The 25,330-nt window shown below is 41.4% G+C and overlaps 1 protein-coding gene across 2 annotated transcripts in view; it reads left to right on the top strand.

Moving 5' to 3' along the window:
• VIPR2 (vasoactive intestinal peptide receptor 2) overlaps positions 1-22,103 on the top strand; it is a 59,911-nt gene extending 37,808 nt beyond the window's left edge. The window contains exons 4-13 of one of the 2 annotated variants that reach the window (XM_048511832.1): positions 60-157; positions 7,905-7,999; positions 8,748-8,889; positions 11,579-11,729; positions 13,360-13,420; positions 15,998-16,067; positions 19,842-19,933; positions 20,030-20,159; positions 20,247-20,288; positions 21,019-22,103. In XM_048511832.1, coding sequence (XP_048367789.1) covers positions 60-157; positions 7,905-7,999; positions 8,748-8,889; positions 11,579-11,729; positions 13,360-13,420; positions 15,998-16,067; positions 19,842-19,933; positions 20,030-20,159; positions 20,247-20,288; positions 21,019-21,192 — 1,055 coding nt within the window. In that variant the 3' untranslated portion in view covers positions 21,193-22,103. The remainder of the gene's footprint in view (positions 1-59; positions 158-7,904; positions 8,000-8,747; positions 8,890-11,578; positions 11,730-13,359; positions 13,421-15,997; positions 16,068-19,841; positions 19,934-20,029; positions 20,160-20,246; positions 20,289-21,018) is intronic. The other variant, XM_048511834.1, reaches the window with a different exon arrangement.
• The last annotated feature ends 3,227 nt before the right edge of the window (positions 22,104-25,330 follow it).

The following is a 25,330-nucleotide window of genomic DNA, read 5'->3' on the forward strand; positions in this document are numbered from 1 at the left end:
AGATTTGCTGAGAAAGATTGCCAGACATTGATGCATTACGTTTTTGTTTTGTTTTTTAGGAAACATTAGCAAAAAGTGTACAAGTAGAGGTTGGACAGACATATTTCCAGATTTCCTTCTTGCCTGTGGATTTAAAAACATTGATGAGAACAGCGTGGTAAGACTGCTAGTTCAGATTCTACAGGGTTGAAGAGCAATGGGCCCTATATAACATTTCTGATGTTGCCTTTGCACGGGTAAGAAGAAACCAGTGCAACAGTTTCATAGCACGGTTCCTTTGGATTTGCTTCATTATTTTCCATTTCTAATCCTCCCAATCCCTTCCAAATTGGAAGCTAGTGACCTTAGAAATATTAATTTAAAAAACAATTAAAGTCAATTCAACATGAATGCCAGAGCTACGCCCATAACAGTGATCACGGCTGTGGGAAGCTGCCATAAACATTGTATGTCTTAGAGATCCTAATTGAACAACAGAGGAGGTAGTCTCCTACAGCTGTTGAACCCTGTCCATCCAGATTTTTTAGATTACAAGCAGCACCTTAAATTGGTTTCAAAAGCAGTAGGAATGTCAGAATAGGGTACAGAATGTTTTAGAGCTGATTGTCTTGCCTCATGGGCTATGTCTATGCTGAAGCAATGGGGTCAATGGCACCGCTGACCATAAATAACTTTTCTGGTACCATTTTTCACCACAGTAAATTTTCACCACAGTAAATTTCACCACAGATCCAAACCACCATGTTTATATGTCTATTATATGTCTATTAGATATATATCTAATTCTCAATGTTACCCCATCTGTGGATTTTTAAAACCAAAGACTGGAGCCATAAGCTGTTGAGACAGGTCTTTCTACAAATCTGAGAAAAGCCCCAGGTTGCGGAAAAATCTGAACTCTAAGGAAAAAATCCACATGATAGAAGTAGCACCTGTAGATTTAAGAGATGAATTCCCTCAGTGGCTCTTGCTAGGCAATCACACTAGTATTGCCAGCATTCAAGCCTTGGTTTCTGTAAATAAAAGGCCAGGGGAGAGTAGAAGGCCCTTTCAGGGCCCTTTTGCCCTTTGAGGGGAAACTAAGTAACCCAGGCAGCAACCACTGAGATATTTGATGTCACCTGACTGGCATGACTCAGCCAGGGTCTGTTGCTTGCTATGGTTCAACAGCAGCCACCCTGCAAAAGCCACTGTGTTCAGAGTTTCAAATTAGGGTGTTAGAGATCCAGATCTGAAACCCCACTGTAACGTGAGAGCTCACTTGGTAACTTGAGGTCAGTCACACTCAGCCTAATTACCTCAGAAGCCTGTTATGAGGATAAAATGGAGGGCAGGAGAATGACGTAAGCTGCTTTGGGTCCCCAGTGTGGAGAAAGGTCAAGTATAAATGAAGTAAATAATAAATATAGCTGAAAACAGGAAGATGATCAAAGGTAGTTTGTCTGGTAGGTGCTGAGGACTCTGACAATGCAATCTGAATGGGGGGGGTGAATTGCACCTTGGAGGTGGTGCAGGGTTCTGCTGACATGTTTGCCATCTCTGCCAGCACAAGGAGCCCCCCTGCCAGTGGAGGAGACAAAGACACTGGCGGCTGGCTGCCCCTCAGCTCCACATGGCAGCGAAACCCAGAAGTTCGGGCCATGCTAGAGCTGCTCCGATATCCAATTGGACCCTGGGTGGGTGTGGGCTGGGGCGTTCCCAGGGATGGAGTTGACAACCTTGAATGTTACATTTTATTTTTTTAATGTAATAAGTTTAGTATTCTGATAAGATCCTGTGAGTCAGAGGCCCTTTCCGCACAGGCACGAGCAGGGGTGTGTCGGCATAAACAATTCTGACGCACTCCCCCAGGACCGTTCGCATGGACAGTCCTGGTAGGGGCGCAGCGGAAGGTGCAGCCTTCGCACAGGCTGCACCTTCTTCAACCAGCTTACCTGCTCCTGTTGGTTCCCGTCGCATTGTGGAGGCCAGAGGACATGCCCCCTGGCCAGAGCGACGGAGCTGGAGACGGAGGCCGGGGGGGGGGGTGTCCCCTAGCCTCCACAACATGACGGGAGCCAGCAGGAGCAGGTAAGCCGGCTGGGGAAGGCGAGAGGGAAACACCGCCTTCCAGCCACTGCCTTTCGTGCGGCAGCGGCTGGAAGGCACCCCTTTTGAAAAACCTCGCTTGTGGAGCGAGGTTCAAAAGGGGCATTTCCGTGCTGCCCTAGGCAATAAAATTGAACTTGGACTTAGCTAAGGAGAGAGGAAAGCAGGGAAAGGGGACATACTATGGGAGCTTTTGGGGAAAAGAAAGAAAAGTGGAAGTGGAGATACGCCCTGCAAGTCTTGCAAATCCCCCACTTATATACGTGTGTGTGTCTTTCTGTAAATACATACATACAGAGGTCCCATAATCCCCAGGGAGCCTTTGTCAGTAGTCCCTTTTCAGTTGCTGAAAAGTTGTTGTGATCCATTTTATACACGTGCCACATATTGTATGTGGGCAAACATGCATGCTCCTTCGTTTTGCCTTTATGCAGTGAATCATGAATGTTATATTACATTGAATAAATTTACTTGAAAAGGAAACCTCAGTGCAAATAACTGTGCTTGTTAACTGTTTTCATACTATTTATTTATTTATTTATTTATTCATTCATTCATTCATTCATTCATTCATTCATTCATTCATTCATTCATTCATTCATTCAATTTGATAGACTGCCCTACCCCTGAAGGGCTCAGGGCGGTGTACAACAAACAACAACAAACATAGTAAAAACAAATAGAATAATCCCAGTTAAAAAATAATACAAAGCCTTAAAACTATAGCAGCAGTATCCTTCAATAAACAGTTAATAATTAATAACAAGAGGCGTCTGGCATCACACCCCAGTGAACAAATCCTGGGAGTGGTCAAATCCTGGGAGGGGGCAGATGGTCGAATACACAGCCAGAGCACAGGGCAATAAGAGTGAAATCCTTTGGGCCTACTTCCAGGAAAATATGTCCAGGATTGAGACAATGTTTATGATTGGACTGCAGCAACAGTTATTCTCCCTGAACTTAAAAGGGTCACTGCAAAAAGCAATTCAGCAGGGTGGGTGGGATTGCAGAAGCCCGTGACTTTCTGGCACCTACATTCTAATGTAACATTCAGCTTGCGGTTTGGGACTGCTGTGATATCCTGGACTATGATGTGTTTGAACTTTACCAGAATGGAACATGTGTGTTCCTGTTTCAATCATTATATTGGAGATAGGGATTCAGGAGTGACTCACTATGGAGGAGGAGGCAATACACGGAAGGGTGAAGTTATGGGTTTATCGCTTCAGGCTGCAGGCATGGAATTGCATGTAAAAATGTCTTGTATTGAGAAAATTAGCACATCAAGATGAAAAGTGCAGCACAGCTCTGTCTCTGCTCATTCCATGTGAGAGTTTGTTTGATTTTAATCAAGGGAGTGTACAAGGGCAGGCCACATCCCAGAAACAGATAACCATCTTTTGCTGTGTTAGTTGTAGAATGACTCTACCATCTGGTTTATACATGTTAAACATTGAGAGGTGGGGACACAGAACGCACTGTACTACTACAGACTACTGGTGTTGGATTTCTGCTTTGGAAGCTCCTTCACAAGGTCTTGCTCCTTCAGTCTGAAGTAGTGCTGTCCATTCTGTTACCTCAGGCACTTCAGTTCCCTGCGTGTGACAGCCACGCCTGAGAATAATTGAGAACCTAGAACTTGTGGTCGGTGAATACGTCATGTTTTCTGTGTGCCTTTGTACCCCTTCTGCAATAGATCATTTAGATCTTTTTGGCAAAGACTTGTTTCTCTTGTGAGCCTAAAATTAGCTCCCTTCTGGACTTTCTCGTTCTTTCCTGTCAAAGTTCTTCTTGCTTCTGGTATACACAAATAGCAGCTGCCTGTAGGCTTTTAAAGCTTTTTCCATTTTAAAGAATGGCTACTTTCTAAATAGACACACAAATACAATCTTTTTTTTAAAAAAAAAAAGCTTAAGTGTGGATTTCATTAATTAAGGGATTTTAAAAGGCTAACAATAACAAAGTTCTCAATAAAACTACCGGAAACATTCTAGTTTTTGCAGCTGCTAAGCAGCTATGTATTTCCTCTCAGATATTAATATTTTCAGAAAACCTGCAGCCTCATGGGAATTTTCCAGCTGCATGAGCAATACACGCTACATTACACTGGCATAGAAGCTACAGCCTTATTATTAATTTAATCTTTTTTAAAAGACTGTCTCCTTGCATATTCCTCCATGGCAGTTTACAAAATAAAACCACATCACTCAAAGAAGGAAAACTCCCCTTAAAGGCCACTACTCTGGTGAAAATACAAACAGCATAATAAAACTCTTACATTACAACATAGCCTCAAAAATCATTTTGTATCCCTTCCAAATAAAAATCAGAAAGCACCAGTCTTAGAGAGAGTGCCCCCAACTTCAGAGGTTACTCAAATGGCAACCATAGACAGGGCTACTCTCTTGAGCACTGCTTGATTGCAAATAGGATAAGTTAGGATTTGCTCAAAAATGCTAATTGAATCACTGTAGGATGACACAGTGGAGATTAGCTAGCCAGTCAGACACAGCTTAGGGCCAGGGGGAAAGTTCAGCAGCCAACCACCTTCCTGCCCATGGTTGACGTACAAGATGGATCCTCAAACTCTCTGAGGTGCCTCCATTTTGGGGTGAGCAGGTTCTTGCTCTGCTTCCAGTCTTGGACCCCCATGCCATTGTGGCACCCCTTAGCAGGAAGAGGGGTCTGACTGCTTACACTTGAACTCCCTCTCTAGGGAGACATTCCGTCTGGTTATTACAGTCCAGTTGCATGTATAGCTCAAGAACTTATAGAATTTTCTTTTGTGCTGCATGTCCAGTAATACCTCCTTTATGGTTATATTCCTGAAAAAAGAGTGAAATAGCTCTATAGGAGCTTGGCAGATTGCCTTCCACGTGGAGGTTGTCTCTCAGAAGAACTGCAGCAACATTCTCTGGGAGCCCCATAATATCTTCTGAGGCCCTGTTTCTAGATGTGCTTTATAACGCTCTGGTGCTGGGTGGATAAGAATATAAGAACAAGCCAGCTGGATCAGACCAGAGTCCATCTAGTCCAGCTCTCTGCTACTCGCAGTGGCCCACCAGGTGCCTTTAGGAGCTCACATGCAGGATGTGATAGCAATGGCCTTTGCGGCTGTTGCTCCCGATCACCTGGACTGTTAAGGCATTTGCAATCTCAGATCAAAGAGGATCAAGATTGGTAGCCATAGATCGACTTCTCCTCCATAAATCTGTCTAAGCCCTTTTTAAAGCTATCCAGGTTAGTGGCCATCACCACCTCCTGTGGCAGCATATTCCAAACACCAATCACACGTTGCATGAAGAAGTGTTTCCTTTTATTAGTCCTAATTCTTCCCCCCAGCATTTTCAATGAATGCCCCCTGGTTCTAGCATTGTGAGAAAGAGAGAAAAATTTCTCTCTGTCAACATTTTCTACCCCATGCATAATGGATGGGAGGTAGCTGCCCTACAGAGTGGTGTATCACTTACGGCCTAGTTGGGTTGATTTCTGCTTGGGCCAATCATGCTGCAGAACTGCCACACAGCCCCTCCCCCTAATTAACATTTTAAAAATTCCACCCAAGATTAAGAATGCTGTAATGAAACAGCATTATATAAGACGGCTTTATATGAAACTGCTTTATTGGCAGTGTTACTGTATTGTGGGCCATGGTTTTGAATAGTTAACCTCCTTGGGTGTAATGGCAGAAAGGTGAGGTCCTTAGTAAATTATGCCAATCATACTGCTTGATGTATCAGACCATGGCTTACTGTCAATCACTTTCTCTCCTGCTCTTAGTAATACCGCACTGCTCTCGTTCCAAAGCGATCTGAATGTCAAAAATTCTGGTAGACTTCATATTCCTTGCAGCAACAAATTAACCTTTTGTCTAGTCATTTTCTTTTCTTCTTCTTTTTTTTTGGTCTTGTTAAACAGAAGTGAGAAATGTGCTCTGAAGTGGAAACAACACCCTGTCAAAAACTCATGCCAGCTAACTTTAGCATATTATAGCCAGCAACCATATTAATAGAAAGCTGTGTGGACTCTCTTCCACATGGCTGGATTTTGTTAAAATAAGAGACAATTGAAATAAATGCACTTTTGGACAGTCAGTGAAGTCTAGCGGAGTTTGGTGCAAACACCGCAAGGTTCTTAGAGGCTGTTTCTGCACAGCACAATTATACCGGGTTACAATTGGTACCTTATAATCTGGTTTCTCCCTTCGCATGACTGCCCGTTTCTGTGAAGGAATCCGGTGAAGACCATGAGCAAATACTGCAGTTTGTTTCACATGAGCTTAGGTCTTTTGTATTTATAGTGCAAGCGTATCTGCGCAAGCACAAACATCCCAGTTGTCCTGTGTTCTGTTTGGCTGTTGTTTGGGGACAGCAGTGGGAGGAAACGAAGTCCCCCCCTTTCCAGTTCTGGATAGGGCCTGGCACAGGTCTCAACATGGCAAGCAGCAGCAAAAAAAATGGGGCACAGCATCACATCACATTCCCACTCACGTTCACATATTTTTGTGGAAAACAAGAGACTCGGGGGCCCCTCCCATGATATGCCCACTAACATTCTGTCCAAAATGCAGATCTCTCTAGCTATGTGCTCCGAGCAACCAGTACATGTACAGATCAGGTTGCTGGGCGGGAAAAATAAGCTGGTTCTGCTCCTGTGGTGTTTGCACGGTAGCGGATTCACTGTGGGATTTTTGAAAAGAATTGGCAAATTGTAAATTCTTGAAAATCCCGGGGTGAGAGAAATAGCGCAGGACAAACCTGCTTTAGGACCAGGAACTGTGCAAACTTCTTGGCTGAACCGGGATATTTCCCTTGCTCAATCCATGATATTTGGACCGTGCAGAAACGACCAGAGAGAATGTGATATATACTTTTATAAATTAGAACATATAGATATCTAGAAGAACTTCCAAATCACTGGATGTTAATCCTATGAAGGTATGAATAGGAGGATAAACAGCTTTATACCCACAATTATAGATATTATATTTATTTGGTAACTAGCAACAGTTAACGGCATAGGCATATGTCTTTTACAAACCACATCATCTTTTAGTAACCCATTGTCTGTTCCTCCCTCATCTAAATTAGCACCTTACTGGCTTGTAGAAAGCAAGCACGTTGCGGGCCCTGTGACCTTTTCCTTCAGATATTGCTGGTACAGCATGGGAGGCCAAAACAATTCATTGAAAGTTTGTCAATTGAAAAAAATTATAGGATTAATTTGGAAAAATGTATTCATCTACTTGTGTCTCTACCAATATCAGCCATCCCTATTTGTCCCTTGAATCAATCAATCAATCAATCAATCAATCAATCAATCAATCAATCAATCAATCAATCAATCAATCAATCAATCTTTCCTCCCCTCCTTCCTTCCTTCCTTCCTTCCTTCCTTCCTTCCTTCCTTCCTTCCTTCCTTCCTTCCTTCCTTCCTTCCTTCCTTCCTTCCTTCCTTCCTTCCTTCCTTCCTTCCTTCCTTCCTTCCTTCCTTCCTTCCTTCCTTCCTTCCTTCCTTCCTTCCTTCCTTCCTTTCTCTCTATAGGACATAATGGAGCTTTTTCCTTTTCCCCATCCCAACCATCCTGTAAACAACTATCACCAAGTACAGTGAAACCTGCTGACCATTACTCATAATGGGAACATCATCCATAATGGGGGGTACCCATGACTCCAGTGTGTAGAGTGTACACTGGGATTATTGGATCTACATATTGAACACATGAATGTCATTCTGACCATAACATCTAGGCTTTACTTAAAACATTACAATCTTGGTGAATGCCTTATTTATCCCTTCCTTCTTTTCCTTCATAGACTTTCTATGTTCTGGTGAAAGCAATTTACACCTTTGGGCACAGTGCCTCTCTCGTTGCTCTGACTACTGGAAGTATCATTCTTTGCCTTTTTAGGTAAGTATTCCTGAAAATGGGAAGGTAGACAAAACAAGGAATCCCATGTAATGAAGGCTACTGAGGTAGCCAATGGTAACCAATGGGCGGTATAAAAGTGGAACAAACAAACAAACAAACAAACAAACAAATAAATAAATATAACCACCTCTGAACATCACTTCCCTAGAAAATCCTACAGGGATTGCCATAGGTTAGCTATGGCTTGATGGTGCATGCACACACATAGTAAACCATGTTCTGACTTTTAACTCTGTGTTTAATTTACTGGACATTTATGGTCCCTCCATCCTGCTGTTCTGTTGCGAAGATAAAGAAAGAGTATACATTTTAATGGGGTAGGGTTTATTTTTATTAGAGCCATCTTAACTTATATATATTATTGTATTTTAATCTGATTGTGCTCTATCTACATATTGTACACCACCCTGAGCCCTTCGGGGGAGGGCGGTTTAGAAACCCAATCAATCAATTAATCAATCAATCAATCAATATTTTGTTAAAAAATAAATGACATAAAATGTTTAGGAGGATTTTTTGGAGGGAGGGTGTCTTCAGGTATTGCAAAAGTACCTCAGCAGCACAGATTTCACAGCCCCACATCAATTAGATGCAGAGAAGAAATGCGGGAAAAGGGCAGATATGGCAGTGTTATTAATTGCCCAAGAAAATAATTGTAGATTGAGCAGAATAATTTTCAACAGCCCATCTGTCTCTGAAACTGCCATGCTTGTCTTTCTGTCTGCAGGAAACTTCACTGTACTCGGAACTACATACATTTGAATTTGTTCCTGTCTTTCATTCTAAGAGCAATCTCTGTTTTAGTCAAGGATGAAATCCTCTATTCTAACAGCAGCAAAGATCAGTGCCCAGAAGACCAAACATCTTTGGTAAGAAAATAAGTTGTTAAAGATTTTGCCACCTCTGTCTGGGTGTGGCGGAACATTGTATTGAAGATAGACAAGGTGTGCTAAGTCTGATGTTGCTTATGAGATAGGACTTAGATACATATACGCTGAGTATGGCGCCCCTGTTCGATTACATCAAGATTACATCCTCCTATGGTGGAGTCCGGTTGCTCCCTAGGGGAGGGTTTTAAAGAAAGGATTTACTGGGTGCCTTTTATTATGATATTACCGCTGTTTTAATGTAATTTAGTATATTTTAATGTTGGAGCTTTATGGGTTGTTGTTGTTTTAATTGCATGGTTTGCTTTCTTGTTTGTTTGTATTAATTTGTTGTGCACTGCCCGGAACCCCTTGGGGACGGGACGATATAGAAATAGAAATAATAAATAAATAATAAATAAATAAATAAGGTGCACCTGGGAAAAGGAAAAGAAACAACCAGAATTAAAAGTGGATGAGAGGGGATGTATCAAAGGACAAATGCCAAGATAAAATAGAGGGACAGACACTATGAGAAGATTTTAGGAAGCCAACCAGAATTAATGGAATCTAGAACATATAAGCGAATACACAGAAGAATGAATGGAACTTGCCAAAAATAGATGATGGTATACTAGATAGGTAAAGAGACTTAGAACTTAATTGGAACAACCTGAGTTCCACCACCATCATTCTCTCAAATTGAGCAAATTGCCAACTCAGACCCATTTGGAAAACAGAAATAACAATGACCAATTTTACAGAATTTGGAAGACCCATATGACTGTCAAACACTTTTGGAATTAAATGGTTATGATAAATATACAAAAAGCCCACACGGTGTAGTTGTTAAAAGCAGTGGAATCTAATCTGAGGGGCTGGGTTTGATTCCCCACACCTCCACATTCAGCCTGCTGCTTGGGGCAGTTACAGCGCTCTTAGAACTCTCAGCCCACCTGGAGGCAGGAAATGGCAATGGCACTTCTGAACATCTCTTGACTTGAAAATTCTACAGGGTTTTCGTAAGTCAGCTCTCACTTGATGGCACTTTCTACCACCAATGAATATATAGTGATACTGAGGTAGATATTTAGAAGGTGGAAGATGAACTGTAGTGAGTATATAAAGAAATAAAGATATAAGGACTTGTTGACATAGTGTAACAGTATTCTGTTAAAAGTTTCCACTCTTGTTGTTTTAAGAGATTAAACAGCATACTGAATAATATGCTGCCTCTGGGCAAATCTACTGTCCAAGATCTCCTTAACCATCACATAATATTTCTTCTGCTTTGATCAGTAGAACCAATGAAAACCAACATTTCTGTAATGAGGAGACGCATGCTATTCCAGTTCCTTCCTAAATTCTTTCCTTAATTAAATGTGATTGCCCGATCAACCTTCCATGAATAAGCCCTGTGACAGCAGTCTAAGCAACTGACATTGCTTTTTAGATTCAAGCTGATGAATTTATAAAGGAGCGACTTCCCCCCAGCTAATTTCGAAAGGACTATTGCATGCTCTCTGACTGCAACTTTTATCCTAACCGCTAGTATCACTGTAGATAAACTGGTATAAACCACCATGTTGCAGTCTGGTCCAGGAAACTCCAAATCTACATTGAGGAGCTTTTCCTTGTTTAGTTATATAACAGGTGGAACATTCAGAGTGGTACATTCCTCAGGGTTATTTTTGCTACTGGTGCAACAGCTCTGGAATAAACTTGAAGAAGAAGAAGAAGAAGAAGAAGAAGAAGAAGAAGAAGAAGAAGAAGAAGAAGAAGAAGAAGAAGAAGAAGAAGAAGAAGAAGAAGAAGAAGAAGAAGAAGAAGAAGAAGAAGAAGAAGAAGAAGAAGAAGAAGAAGAAGAAGAAGAAGAAGAAGAAGAAGAAGAAGAAGAAGACGGTGATGGCAACGACAATGATGAGTAGTAGTTTAAATTTCTATCCCCCCTTTCTCTCCTGTAGGAGACTCAAAGGGGCTTACAATCTCCTTGCCCTTCCCCCCTCACAACAAGCACCCTATGAGGTGGGTGGGGCCAAGAGAGCTCCGAAAAGCTGTGACTAGCCCAAGGTCACCCTGCTGGCATGTGTGGGAGTGCACAGGCTAATCTGAATTCCCCAGAGAAGCCTCCACAGCTCAAGCGGCAGAGCGGAGAATCAAACCCGGTTCCTCCAGATTAGAATGTACCTGCTCTTAACCACTATGCCACTGCTGCTCCCTAGCTTTAAAATGTGACAGCATGTTCTTTAAATTGAATCACTTCTATTTAATTGGTGGTCCTGAATATTATCTGCCCTAACCTCATTAATTGGGGACATTACTTCCCCCTCCCCCCTCCCCGGATTATATTTGCCATAAAAGGTACACTGCATATTTGGGAAACAGGCATAAAACAACGATCTCATATGCCATGGCTTTAAGAGACCATACCAAATAGAATAATTCTGAATGGAGTCTGAGAGGCAGTTGCCCTTGGTTTTCATGTTCTTTTTAAGTTATATTGTCAGTGAGATCCAAACAATAGAAAAAAAAGGGCCTTTGAAGCTACCATTAGAAAAGTTCATGGAAGGTAATTCCTTGCATGTCAGAGCTTATATTTTTCAAGAATTAATTTTCAACAAAGGAAGTCATTTACTATGTTGTGGTGATTGCTTTTGCAAAAATGTTTCATCCCTGGTTTGTAACTTTCCAGGTCGGCTGCAAGGTTAGCTTGGTATTTTTCCAGTACTGTGTAATGGCCAACTTTTACTGGCTCTTAGTTGAAGGACTTTATCTCCACATCCTCCTCACGATCATATTCTCTCCTAACAGACACTTCACCATCTATCTCCTTATTGGATGGGGTAAGAAGATCCAGTACATGTTTATTTTTTCTCTGTGTTCACAACTGTGCATTATTTGGGGTCCTTGTTAGCAAACAAGAGTCATGCATTATGGCCTACCAGGGTGTTGTTTTCACTATCTTAGGAGGCAGCAAACCTACCAGGGAAATTAAATCCCTGGTAGATTTCCTGGTGTGTGACATTTTGCTTGAGTTAGAACTTATGGAGACTTGGACTAAGTGTTCAGATTATTGGGCAGGCTTCCTGAAGGGGCACAGAACTCCTGGATAATTTGTGTGTTCATAGTTCTAGGAATAGGAGAAGCTTTGTGCAAGTATATATCTGGGATTGGGATAGTGGAGAGTTCCTGTAGCTCAGTGGTAGAGCACATTTTTTAGTATGCACAACATTCCAGATCCAATCTTTAGCATCTCCAGTTAAAGGATCTCCCATTAAAGGGCAGGTCTGAGACTTGTAATTAGCAGACACAGTGCTGGGTAAGATAGACTCAGAGATATTTATTCACAAGCTAAGTAAGTGATTCCTTGGGACCTCAGAATCCTCTTAAAATGACTAAATTACCAAAACAATTTCAGTAATTCTCTGGAGTTTCTTAAGCCTGACCTAGTTTAGGGCCTCAGTATGTCTTAATCCAGCCCTAGATAGATCAATGGTCTGTCTGCGCATAAAGGAGATTCGTGTGTTCAGTGTAGCTGTTGGCTCCAATAAAGAGGCAAGATCATCTTGGTATAGGAAACTGAGGTGGAGGAACATGAAGTCTAGTGAAAGTGTTACTCAAAGTGGTGGGAGTGTCTCTCTTTTAGAGTGAGGAATTAGTGAGAGCAGACTCTTGGCTCAGCAAAAGGTCAGGCAGGCGCGGGGTATTTGTGCTTGTGTATACTAAAATCAGTTTTTGCAAGAAATTCCGTAGGAGAGCAAATAAAGCTTAACACATTTATTTAGGAAAAACGGGTACGCAAGCACACAACGTGCGAATGGCCCCAGGGCTCCACAGGCATCATATATGCCGGTGGGACACCGCTTACCTGGCCCATGCGGAATCCACCAGAGTCCAGCAAATTGTGTTTGCCATTGTGTCCACTTTTTAAAGGTTTTAATACACAACAGCATCCTTCTGCTGTCAGTTCCTTACTACATCTACATCTAGTATTGACAGTATAATGAAAGCGCCAACAGTCTCCATTGTTTCTCAAGTGGAGCATATCTGATAGCAGTTGATGGAGGAAGACTGCCATGGTTTTCATGTGATACACTGTTTGGCAAACCAGATTACATTCACCAAAGGCTTTGATCTAAAAATGCAGTCTTTGCTGAATATCTTAAAAAGTGGCACAGCATTGGAAGAAGAGAAGCAGAAGGGAAAAGAAAGATGCATAATCTACGTCCTGCATTCCCCTTCTTCAGCTGTTTCCCTCCCATGCTTAGAAAGGAACATTTGCTGGAGAAACGCCATTCTGCCAACAACATGATGACTGAAAATTGCATCTTTATCTTAAGTTGATTTACCATGCTTGCAGTCAGCTTGCATACAGTACAATGTACTTTGCATTGTTAATTTGATACATCACACAAGCATAATTCCACACATTCTCTTTTTTCCCCATTCTGTCTCTTTCCCCCCCCCCCCCAGGGATCCCTACAATATTCATAATTATGTGGATAGTATCTAGGATTTATTTAGACGACTCTGGGTAAGTACCAAATAAGTAGCAAATTTCAAAATTGTGCTATTACAGGTCATTTTTGAGCTTGTCCCATGGCTAAATTCACCAACCCTTAGAATACTAACATTATTTGAAACATAAAAATTCATATTGTCTATGAAAACAAAGGGGGGGGGAAGAAGAATAACTGTTCAAGAAAAGAAATCAAGAAGCTCATGAACAAGATTTTAAAAAATCTTTATAAAAAGATTCTATAGATGAAAAAGGTATGGAGAGATATTCAACAGAAGTACCAATTGAAAGAGTCATGTCGGAGCACAGAAGAATTCTAAACCAAAAAAATAACAATACAAGAAATTAATCACGCTAGAAAAAAAAACTCAAGGAGGGCAAAGCACCTGGACCAGATGGTCTAACAACAACTTATTACGAATGCTTTTAAAAAATATTAGCAACGCCCTTACAAAAAGTAATGAATTAAATACAAGAGAGAAAGAATATACCACTTATTTGGCAAGTAGCTAACATAACTAACATATGAAGAAGGGCATGACCATTATTACCACAGTTGTGTAGACCAGTCTCATTACTAAACATGGATTATAAAATCTTCATAACGATCATGGCTGAAAAATGGGCAGCGCAATCCACCACCCAAGGCAGCCAGGGATGGTGCCACATCCATGCTGCCATTGCCAGAGGGCTTTCTGGTGGTGTGGGGAGGCAGAAAAAAATAAACCCCACTGCCAGTAACTCTTTCATAGGGCTAAATGGACTTATGCCACCCCAAAGGGTGGTGTATGTCCAAGCCCCGGGCTCCACCCCAAGGAATGCCCCATTCTACCGCCCCTGCATCAGCATCCGATCAAGCAGTAGTATAGCTTTGCAGCAGCCCCAACTTCCAGGTTTCATCGCCATGAAGCTGAGTGGCGGCTGGGTGCCGGCACCTTTGTGTCTTCTGCTGGCAGGGATGTCACTTGTACCAGCAGAGGGGGCAAATGCATTGGCATAACCCCATGCAAGCTCCACAACTCAATTCCCCCCCCCCATTTGTGTTGTAAGAAATTGTATTATAGATTTAATCCATGAAGATCAAATGCGATTCATTCCAGGGAGATATATGAAAGGCATTATTAGACATTTACTGAATTCAACTGAATATTCAAAACACCATTTCTGTTTTGGAAGCAGAGAAAGCTTTTGATAACATATCTTGGTTATTTCTAATGAAACTCTTACAAAATATGAATTGCAGAACAAAATTTTAAAATTGGATGCTGAATATTTATACAAAACATCAAGCTGGAATTTTAATAAATGGTTCTTTAATGGAAAAAATTGAAATAGCACAAGAAATGTGACAAGGATGTCCAATATCACCAATATTATTTATTCTGGCAATAGAAAGACTAGCTACAAAAAGCATCTCTGAAATAAAAAGACAAGAGTATAACATGAAAAGCTATGCGGATGCTGTTATGTTAATTAGAAAATCAAATAGTTCTTTGAGATACACTAAGGAACAAATAAATAGATTTGGAGATTATCTTGGATATAAATGGAATAACAAAAAAGACAACATTATTGACAGCAACTAAAGCAGAAGAAGACGGGGGAAAAGCAACAGAATGTGTTGTTGTTGTTTTAAAAACCAATAAGATATTTGGGAGCATAATTAACAGGACAAAATGACAATCTCTACAAAGATAATTATCAAAAATGTAAACAAATACTAAGATATTCAAAGATGGGAAAAGGGTCTTCATGTGAGCAATCATCCAATGGAGATCTGCTCCTGGTGCTAATGTAACCTCTATCAGTGGGTTCTGTGGGGCAGAACTTGGAATGAGTTTGCAACAACAAATTTTAAAAACAAAATGGTTTACTTACTTAACAAATAACATCAAACATCAACATTTAACATCACACTTCAAGGTCCTGTTCAGGTTGCATTTTCAAGTCCTTATATTTACAGTCTACTGATACTGCCAAGTCCAATTCTTCTTTGCAAGTGGGTTGGCTCCTGAAGACTCCAAGAGCTTGATGAACAGGATTCAACATGATGAAGGTTTCCAGGAGAACTCTCACCCATTACAAACATAAAAAACCCTGAAACAATAAACTCCAACATTTTCAACATAGCAAAAATAAACAACTACCTTCCCACTAGTTCCCAACAACATTGCAGTTACCTTAACAAGGTGTTAAGGGCTTATACAAATCAAGGTCTGAGTCTGGTAGCCTTGTCTCCTCCAACTACATAAGTTCTGCAGCCTTCTGCTGCTTTGAGTCTCCACCCCTTTCTGGGTCAATCCATTCTGAGCATGGGGGTTACACTAACACCATGATCTCAAGGGCATATCTTCCAGACTTTCCAGCAGAACCCTGTCATAGATTTCACAAGAGAAAATGATAAAACTATATCTGTTTAGTGTTTATATTTTAATTTTATTATTTCCTGTTTTTTAATTTTATTAGACTAATACACACTCTTAAATTAACTATATGACAGTGTCTCAAAGTTTGTCTCATGTGTTTATTTATCATACACCCTTTCTGGACAATTGAAGAGCAACATATTTTATTTTCCCCCATTTCTTATAGTTGCTGGGATACTAATGAGCACAGTGGTCCTTGGTGGATTATAAAATTACCGATCCTAATTTCTATTCTAGTAAGTAAATTCAATATTGCTTATGCATTATTTTCATACTTTAGCTTTGCACAGTAGTTTTCCTTCATTCAGCCTTTATTGGTTTTCCTCAGCCACTCATTTGTGGCAATTTTTGGCAGGAAATTGGTATCAATACAATTTTTAAAAATACTTTATTAAGTTTTCAAAAATACCGTATATACTCGAGTATAAGTCGACCCGCATATAAGTCGAAGCACCTAATTTTACCACAAAAAACTGAGAAAACTTATTGACTCGCGGATAAGTCGAGGGTGGGAAATGCAGCAGCTGCTGGTAAATTTCAAAAATAAAAATAGATGCCAATAAAATTACATCAATTGAGGCATCAGTAGGTTAAATGTTTTTGAATATTTATTTCAAAGAAAAACAGTAAACTGGCTCTGTAAGTGGAAAAGAGGGTCAACAAGAACAATATGGTATCAACAATAACTTTAAAAGTATAAAAACCTTAGCTCAACCAGCAACCAAGCTAAAACACAAGAGTTAAAATCCTTCAAAACTGGATTCCTCATCATCATCTGTATGTCCAAATGTAACCCAACTTAGATTTTAAGAGGGATATTATCAGAAATGAAAAATCTACTATTAGCTTCCATTGTAAACAATGGGGGATGGGGCATCCCCTTTGGGTGTCAATAACGTTGGACCCCCTAACCCAAACTTCACCAAACCTGGCTGGTATCATAAAGAGACTCTCCTGATGAGACCAGCCAGGTTTGGTGAAGTTTGGTTCAGAGGGTCCAAAGTTATGGAACCTCAAACGGGTAGCCCCATCTACGAATAGCTCCCATTGAAAACAATGGGGAATGGGGGCACCTCCTTTGGGGGTCCATATCTTTGGACCCCCTGAACCAAACTTTACCAAACCTGGCTGGTATCATCAGGAGAGACTTCTGAGGGTACCCTGAAATTTTGGTGCCTCTAGCATAAAAACTGCGCCCCCTCCTGGCCGGCAAAGTAAAAACACAAAAAAATTTAATGACCCGCATATAAGTCGAGGGGAGCTTTTTCAGCATTAAAAATGTGCTGAAAAATTCAACTTATACATGAGTGTATACGGTACATAAAATTCAAATAACAAATCCATGGTCGTATCAGTACAATTTGATGGCCATACAGCTATTTTTGAGGCCAGAACACCAATCTTTTTAAACGTGTAAGTCACAAGTAAGCATCCATTCTCTCTCTCTCTCTTTATTTTCAACTGGATTATGAGTGAGTTACTCATTGTGAGGCTGTATTAATTTTATTAGACTAACACACACTCTTAAATTAACTATATGACAGTGTCTCCAAGTTTGTCTCATGTGTTTATTTATCATACACCCTTTCTGGACAGAGGTGGGATCCAGCAGGTTCTCACAGGTTCCCAAGAGTAGGTTACTAATTATTTGTGTGTGCCGAGAGGGGATTACTAATTGGTGATTTTGCCACGTGATTTTTGCCTTAGTTACGCCCCTCCTCTCAGCAGTAGCGTGCAGAACTTGAAGCAGTCTAGCAGGAGGTGCACCGCTGTGCGTGGCAGCCTGCGCCTGCCTGCATTCGTTTCCCACCCAAGGACCGGCACAGCGGCTGCGTCCTTGCCACAGCCCCACCCAGGAATGCTCCACCCCCGGAATTCCCGGCCATGCCCCCGTCGTGCCCCGCCCAGCCCCATTGGTGCTACGCCACAGTTTGAATCCCATCACCATGGGAACCTGTTACTAAAGTTTTTGGATCTCACCACTGTGTATTTATATGGCGACTTATTGTTCTTTGGTAATACTATGAAACTTATCAATCCATTTTCATCCTGCCTTTCCTTCCAAGGAGCTCAGAGTTCAAACATGGATTTCCCCTGCATTTTGTTCTCCTGATCATCCTGTGAGATAGACCCAGCTGAGTGAAAGTGACTAGCTCAGTGCAGTGACTCTGATGGCTGATTTAGCATTGGAACCTAGTAGAGATGCCAGCATCTGGGTGGGGGGTGGGAGCGGGGGCTGGGGATTCCCCAGAAGTACAGCTCAAAACTACAGAGTTTATCTCCAAACTACAGAGAACACTTCCCCTAGAGGAAACAGATGCTTTGGAGCATAGGTGTCAAACTCGTGGCCCTCCAGATGGTATGGACTACAGTTCCCATCATCTCCTGCCAGCATGATGCTGGCAAGGGATGATGGAAACTGTAGTCCATACCATCTGGAGGGCCGCAAGTTTGACACCTGTGCTTTGGAGGGTAGACTCTGTCACATTGTCCCCTACTGAGATCCCTGTCCTCCTCAGGCTCTACCTCCAAATCTCCAGAAGTTCCCTAACCTGGAGCTAGCAACCCTACCCCCTGCCACAGCCAAAGGACCCTAGAAACCACGTGTCCCAAGTTCTAGTATGATACTCAAAACACCATAACATGCAGAGTCATTTACTTCTGACACTGCAAACATTTCTCTGTTAGAAACATTTCCCAGTAGCATTTTGGCCTCGGCCACCTTATTGGCAAGCTTTGGCACGTCGTGCTGTTCATATTTTATAGCTGCCTCTGATCTTTTTAATTGGTGATGTCCTGGACCAATCTGTTCTCTGGAAGCATTACCAGAGCTTGGCACCAATGCAGTCTACTGGCATCCTCTTGTCTAATTCCTTGTCCTTTGTTTCCATGAACATGCCATTTTGATTTGGCAGAACTGTGAACTGAAAACCACACAGGACTTTGCCATATCTGCCATTACAAATAACAATTTCTTTGTTACCCTGACTTTTTGGTCGCCAAAGTGGCTTACAAAGTCATGACAATTAACAATTCCAACAACAGAGTTATAAAACGCATTTCTAAAAGCCAGTGGTTGCTGTCTGAATGTATTCTGCTGCCTTAACCTATGAGTACTTCCTTAAATCTTGTTGTAAGCAGCATGCAAGATTAAACTCTATTGACTCGTTAGAGATCATTTGGAAATTTTAATATCACTTAGTTCATCTCCTAGGAATGTTTAATAGAAACAACGCTGTATTCTTATCAAAACACTTGGTGGGTTCACCCTTCTTTAAGCTCCTCTGGCACCAAAACAACCTAATATCTTCTTGTTCTTCTATTTACAAATTATGCATAATTTATCTATTTTCAACTCTGGAATTAGAAGAGCAACACTGTTGTAATGGAAATTTTTACAAAGTGAAAAGACACCCCCCCCCCAACAAAATAACTCATTAAAATGTTGTTTTGAGTGGTACAGAAGAGCATCATACAGTATCTCTTCTGTGCCATCAAAAGGCAGGTGGAATAAAAATATTTTAATAAGCTTCCTAAAAATTTACAAGGAATCAGCCTCACATGGGATAAACTCCTCCTGGCATGGACGTACAACAGCAGCATGAGATGATTATTAGCTGGTGTAATGAGATTCTTTATGAATAAAGGCATAGCATGAATTGCTTTATTACTTATCAAAATGTTTACTATCTGGTAAATACCATACGAATAGTTTCAGAGGCTATCTGTCTTATTCTACAGTAGAAGAGCAGAATTCAAGTTCTGAAGGGGTTTTATTTTATTATTTTCATATTTATCTTATTTTCATATTTGACTCTTGAACTCTCAACCCCCCCCCCCCCCCCAAAATCATGTTGCTCTCTAATGTGCTACTGGACTGAAATCTAACTTTTCATGCCACAAGAAGTTTTTTTCTGAAAAATCAGAGCGTGCTGTCCTTTGACTGGCGGATGGTTTCGTAAAGGGAGTATCCCAGACTGCTAATAGACCACACTTCTTTTTTTTTGTAGGTCAATTTTATACTCTTCATTAGCATTATAAGAATTTTACTACAGAAGTTGAGGTCACCAGACGTGGGAGGCAATGACCAGTCCCAGTACAAGTGAGTGAAACTCTGTGGCTGCATTTAAGCCTGTTTTTGCAAACAGGGGGCAGCAGGAACTCAACTGAGCCTTAATTCTTCCTGGTTGTTTTTCAGGCGACTTGCCAAATCCACGTTGTTGCTAATCCCGCTGTTTGGAGTTCACTACATGGTATTTGCGGTTTTTCCTGTCCGCATTTCCCATAATTATCAAATAATTTTCGAGTTGTGTCTGGGATCATTTCAGGTAACTTGCACACTTTCTCTTGCTCATTTTTTTAACAGATTTCCATTGATTGTTATGTGTTAACTCATTCACATTTTGTCCTTCTAGGGCCTAGTTGTTGCAATCCTGTACTGTTTTCTGAACAGTGAAGTAAGTTCACATTTACCCCCTTACGACACAATAAAAGTGAGGATTGTTATTTGATGCCTCATGAGTTTGACCAACCCAAAGCTATGCAAAAAAATCAGTATGTATGTAGTTAGTCCACTTTTTTGCTGAAGGTTGTTGCATTCGTAGTTTTTATCAAAAATCCCTGCCCAGTTATTAATAAGCATATTTTCACCCTGTTGACCTAATACGTTAACATTTGGTGCCACTGATTACAAAATGTTCACAGCATGATTTCAGCAACTATTAGATATTTACAGAGCTGCTCTTGAATTATTTCACTAATTCTTAGTAGGGAAGTTCCAAGAATAGAGGTGATAGAAATTGCTTGTCATTTTTCAGGACTTTCTCTGTTAATCTTTTTCTCCATCCTATTTCATGTATGTTTGAGTTCTGTGCCACTGCAGCTAAAGTTCCTCATCTATTTCCTTGGAACGCTATTGGCTGATGCCCTTACATGACAAGGGCAAATGCAAATTATTCTCGGCAGGTTACCAGCATATTGGCTGCTATTTTAGAACAGGCTCAGAGGTCGGATCCCCTGTCATATATCTCAGTAGTTCTTCCACAAAGGGAACTATTAGACAATATTACTGTCATGGCATAAAGACATAAGTGCTGTTGATTCTTTCAAGAATCTTTTATTTTATTTTTATTTTTTACCAATGAAGCACACATAATCTGCCTGTCTGCTTGCTTTGTTTACCATTAGGTACAAGGTGAACTGAAAAGAAAATGGCGGAGTTGGTGTTTGAACCAAAGAATGGGCCGAGATTACAAGCTTCACAGCTCTTCCATTTCTAGAAATGGTTCAGAGAGCATCTCACAGCTGCATCGTAATTCAACAATACAGTTTTCTCTTCAGACAGAAACTTCGGTGATATAAGCCGTGTGGGAGCCAGCTAAAGACCAGACAATGGATTTCTGTGCACAGCTCAAGTCGATGTGATATTTTCTAAAATGTATAGTTTGTACTCTGTTTTGTCTACGTGTCAAGACATGGGGATGGCCCAGTGTAGTGCAAAATACTTTTTTTAAAAAGCTAAGCTCTAGCACTTTTTTTAGTAGCAAGATGCATCCCCAGAACATACATAACCAAGTCTTTAATGAATCTTCATTAGTTGTCCTTGGTCCAGAGAATCTTGTGAATTCCAATCTGAAAATAATTAGGATTTGCTGGATAATTCTTCCAGAGGTCCACATAACCTGAAGTTTTAGACTCGAGAATTTTTTCCTGGACTATGTTTCCCTAGGATCCCCCTACATTGCCTGGACTTAGCTACATACTGCTATGCCCAGGCTTTGGCGTTATTGTAGTAATACAGTAATATCCACTCATGTTACCATTGCATGCCAGATCATATCCTGAGCCATGTTTGCTACTTCCTGAGTGGACTTACTAGGCATGGGTCTGAGTCAGGCAAGGCCCATGATGGTGAAAGTGTGAGGCAAGTTTTAAAACTGGTGAAGTATCAGAAGCAAAAATAGGCAGTCAGATTTCAATGCCTAGAGGCCAGTTCTTCTGTCATTTCATCAGTCTTGTTTTTATCCACCCTTCCTAAAAGGTGTCCCCCGGCCCATATTTTATCCTCACGACAACTCTGTGGGGTAGGTTGGGCTGAAAAAATTACTGGCCCAAATTTATCTAGTAGCTGACTGGAAGATTTCAGCTGTCCAATCTTCAGGCTTCATGAGATGTGGCGGCATCCCTGTCTCCCTGAGAGCCAGCGTGGTGTAGTGGTTAAGAGCAGGTGGATTCTCATCTGGAGAACCGAGTTTGATTCCCCACTCCTCCACCTGTGGAGAGGTGGAGGCTTATTTGGTGAACCAGATTTGTTTCCCCACTCCTACATTCCTTCTGGTGACTTTGGGCTAGTCACAGTTCATTCAGAACTGTCTCAGTCCCATCTATTTCACAAGGTGTCTGTTGTGGGGAGAGGAAGGAGTTTGTAAGCCACCTCAAGTATCCTTAAAGGAGAGAAAGGTAGGGTATAAATCCAGACTATTCTTCTTCCTCCCCTGGCTGCACCCTTATTGCCCAACAAGCCCTGTCTGTCACTTCTACTGCTACTGGGCCCTGTCTCCTTCCTCCAATGCCATCTTCAAGCCCTCTCAGCCAAGGGAAGACTGCCTGGGCAGTGGTGGGATCCAAAAAATTTAGTAACAGGTTCCCATGGAGGTGGGATTCAAACTGTGGTGTAGCACCAATGGGGCTGGGCGGGGCATGACGGGGGCGTGGCCGGGCATGATGGGGCGGGCAGGCGACGTGGGCGGGCTGGTGGCAAGGGACGGTGCCGCCATGCCAGTCCTTGGGTGAGAAATCTAATGCACGGTGAGGCGCAGGGCTGCCACGCATCACCGTGCACCTCCCTCCTTCTAGACTGCTTCAAGTTCTGTGCTGAGAGGAGGGGTGTAACTAAGGCAAAAATCACGTGGCAAAATCACCAATTAGTAACCCCCTCTCGGCACACACAAATAATTAGTAACCTACTCTCCGGAACCTGTGAGAACCTGCTGGATCCTACGTCTGTGCCTGGGTCACTGTACATCCAATGGACCATCAGGGAAAGCTTTCAGAATTGAGCCCCCGTGGCAATTTTGAAAGAAAAAAACTCCAGCCTTAAAAGAGGTGCTGTCATGTCTAGTTGAGCCCCAAGTCTGACTCTAATTACTACCCCATATTGGCTACCCACTTGACACTTTCCATAACTGACATCAGCAAAACAAAAAAGCAAAACATTTTAGTAAATTTATGCATATTTGTTTAAATATAAAAATTAGTTGCAGGATTCAGCTGTTACTAGCACGGAATTTTATTGACTTTTTGTGCAGAATGTACGCATATTTTGTTCATATTATGCCTCAAAATGGACCTGTGTTTCTCTGCAACTGCAGAATGTTTGTATCCCTGATATTAATTATTTCATCTGCATTTCTAATGTGCAGGGTACTTTGCCATCTTTGCTGGGCTTGACCTTTGAGCAATTCGGTGCATTCAGTTTCTGTTATTCCCATATGAAACTCTAAGGCTGGAAACTGGTAACAGAGCCCTTGGCAATGAATCCGTGGTAGGGTCAGGAGCCAAACAGAGAAAGAGCAAATTTTAGTGGAATATAAAATACCCTATACAAATGTTCATTGAATCAAATTATGGGACTGCCCAACTGTCCAAAATGTGTGCACAAAGTGCTGTCAAGTTGCAGCTGAATTGTGGTGAGCCCAGAAAGGGGCTTTCAAGGCAAGTGAGAAGCACAGGTTGTTGTTGGCCATTGCTTTCCTCTGCACAATCTTACTATGTAGTCTCCCTTCCAATTACTGACCCTGCTTAGCTTCTGAGGTATGATGAGATAGGGCTATACCATGCTGCCTTCCCTCCAGTTATCCAAAAAGCAGTCCATCTTATGTCAGATAAATGTGGTCAAACAACATTAAAAACTGTATTGTCGAAGGCTTTCACGGCCGGAATCACTGGGGTGCTGTGTGGTTTCCGGACTGTATGGCCGTGTTCTAGCAGCATTCTCTCCTGACGTTTCGCCTGCATCTTCAGAGGATCTGATGGAAGGAATGGAAAGCAAGTGGAGTATAGACTATACTATAGTCTATAGCACTCAACTATAGACTATAGCACTCAAAGGGAACAAAGACCAGGATACTTCTATTCAGATCCATTCAACTATTGACCTTGCTAGCTTCATTGTTACTCCCATGCTACAGACTTCTCTGTGACTCACATGCTAGGCTACTCTATTCAGATGGCCTCACCTTTTCACCTCACAGTATATATACTCCACTTGCTTTCCATTCCTACCATCAGATCCTCTGAAGATGCCAGCCACAGATGCAGGCGAATGCTGCTAGAACACGGCCATACAGCCCGGAAACCACACAGCACCCCAACATTAAAAACTGCCTACAGTAAAATAGTATCAAGACATACCAGAACTGTTAAGTGATGAAAACATAGATCTGAAGATTGTGGAAACAAAGACAATCCAACTATTTCAACCAACATATGTTCCAGATGCAACAATATTGATCTCAGACCTTATGAAATGATGTCATTTTAGGATCTTAATCATGGTATGAAGGAGCATATCATGCGATATGTCCATGGAATGAGGTGAGATTTGAACTGAGGTATTTGTGGGTTGGAGCTCAGTCACGTGTAAAACTGACATGATAATAATCATGGATCTCGGTCAGTCTGTAAAAGGTATAATGTGTGAGGGCACAATCATGATTTGGGACCACACTGAAAAGGAATAGGGGATTAGATTTTTAAGCCTTGATCAGTTTCACTAATAGGAATTGGGGTCTCTTATTAGTATTTTTAAGGAAACAAGTTTTTTTTAACTATATGTCTTTTCTTTTAAAACACCAATAACTGTGGGGGAGAGCCCTGTTGGGCCTTTCCATATTTTTGTTTTCCTAATTTCCTTGGTTGTCAGTTCTAGATTGGGGGGGGGGGGGGGGTTTCTGTTCTAAACATGTTTTGCTCCCTCTAATGGTCAATTCAGTATTATACCAGTTTATGTCCAGCATACCTTCCTGGAGATTTGAACTGCAAGTTTTTATGCCAGACATAACCCTGCATAACATTGAAATTGACGATTGTTGGTAGCAGAACACATTTATGTATTGGCAGATCCATGAGATTTGGCCCTCAGCAGCTGTGATTCGCTTGCTGTGAGCATGTGCAGAAAGACTGTCCATCACCACTAAGAGTCTGCAGCAAGAAAATATGTCTGGGATTTCAAGTCAGGCTGAAGTTCTAACTTGGTTACTTATCAAGTCTTCCTTTTTGGAAGAAAGGAACATTCTGGTTCAGTCATAGAGCTCTGGAAGTGGGCTTTTTTTCCTTCACCAAATAGAGCATGTTTTAAACCTCTGTCATTCTGTATTCATAGGTTTTATTTTAGTGACATTTACTACATGCGCCAAATTCTGTTATGAAACACAGGAATATAGGGGGAAAAGAAATGCACTACCTAACCACAGGATGAAAAAAATAAAGATGAAATGCC

The sequence above is a fragment of the Sphaerodactylus townsendi genome, linkage group LG11 (assembly GCF_021028975.2).
Source record: "Sphaerodactylus townsendi isolate TG3544 linkage group LG11, MPM_Stown_v2.3, whole genome shotgun sequence".
Classification (NCBI taxonomy): domain Eukaryota; kingdom Metazoa; phylum Chordata; class Lepidosauria; order Squamata; family Sphaerodactylidae; genus Sphaerodactylus; species Sphaerodactylus townsendi.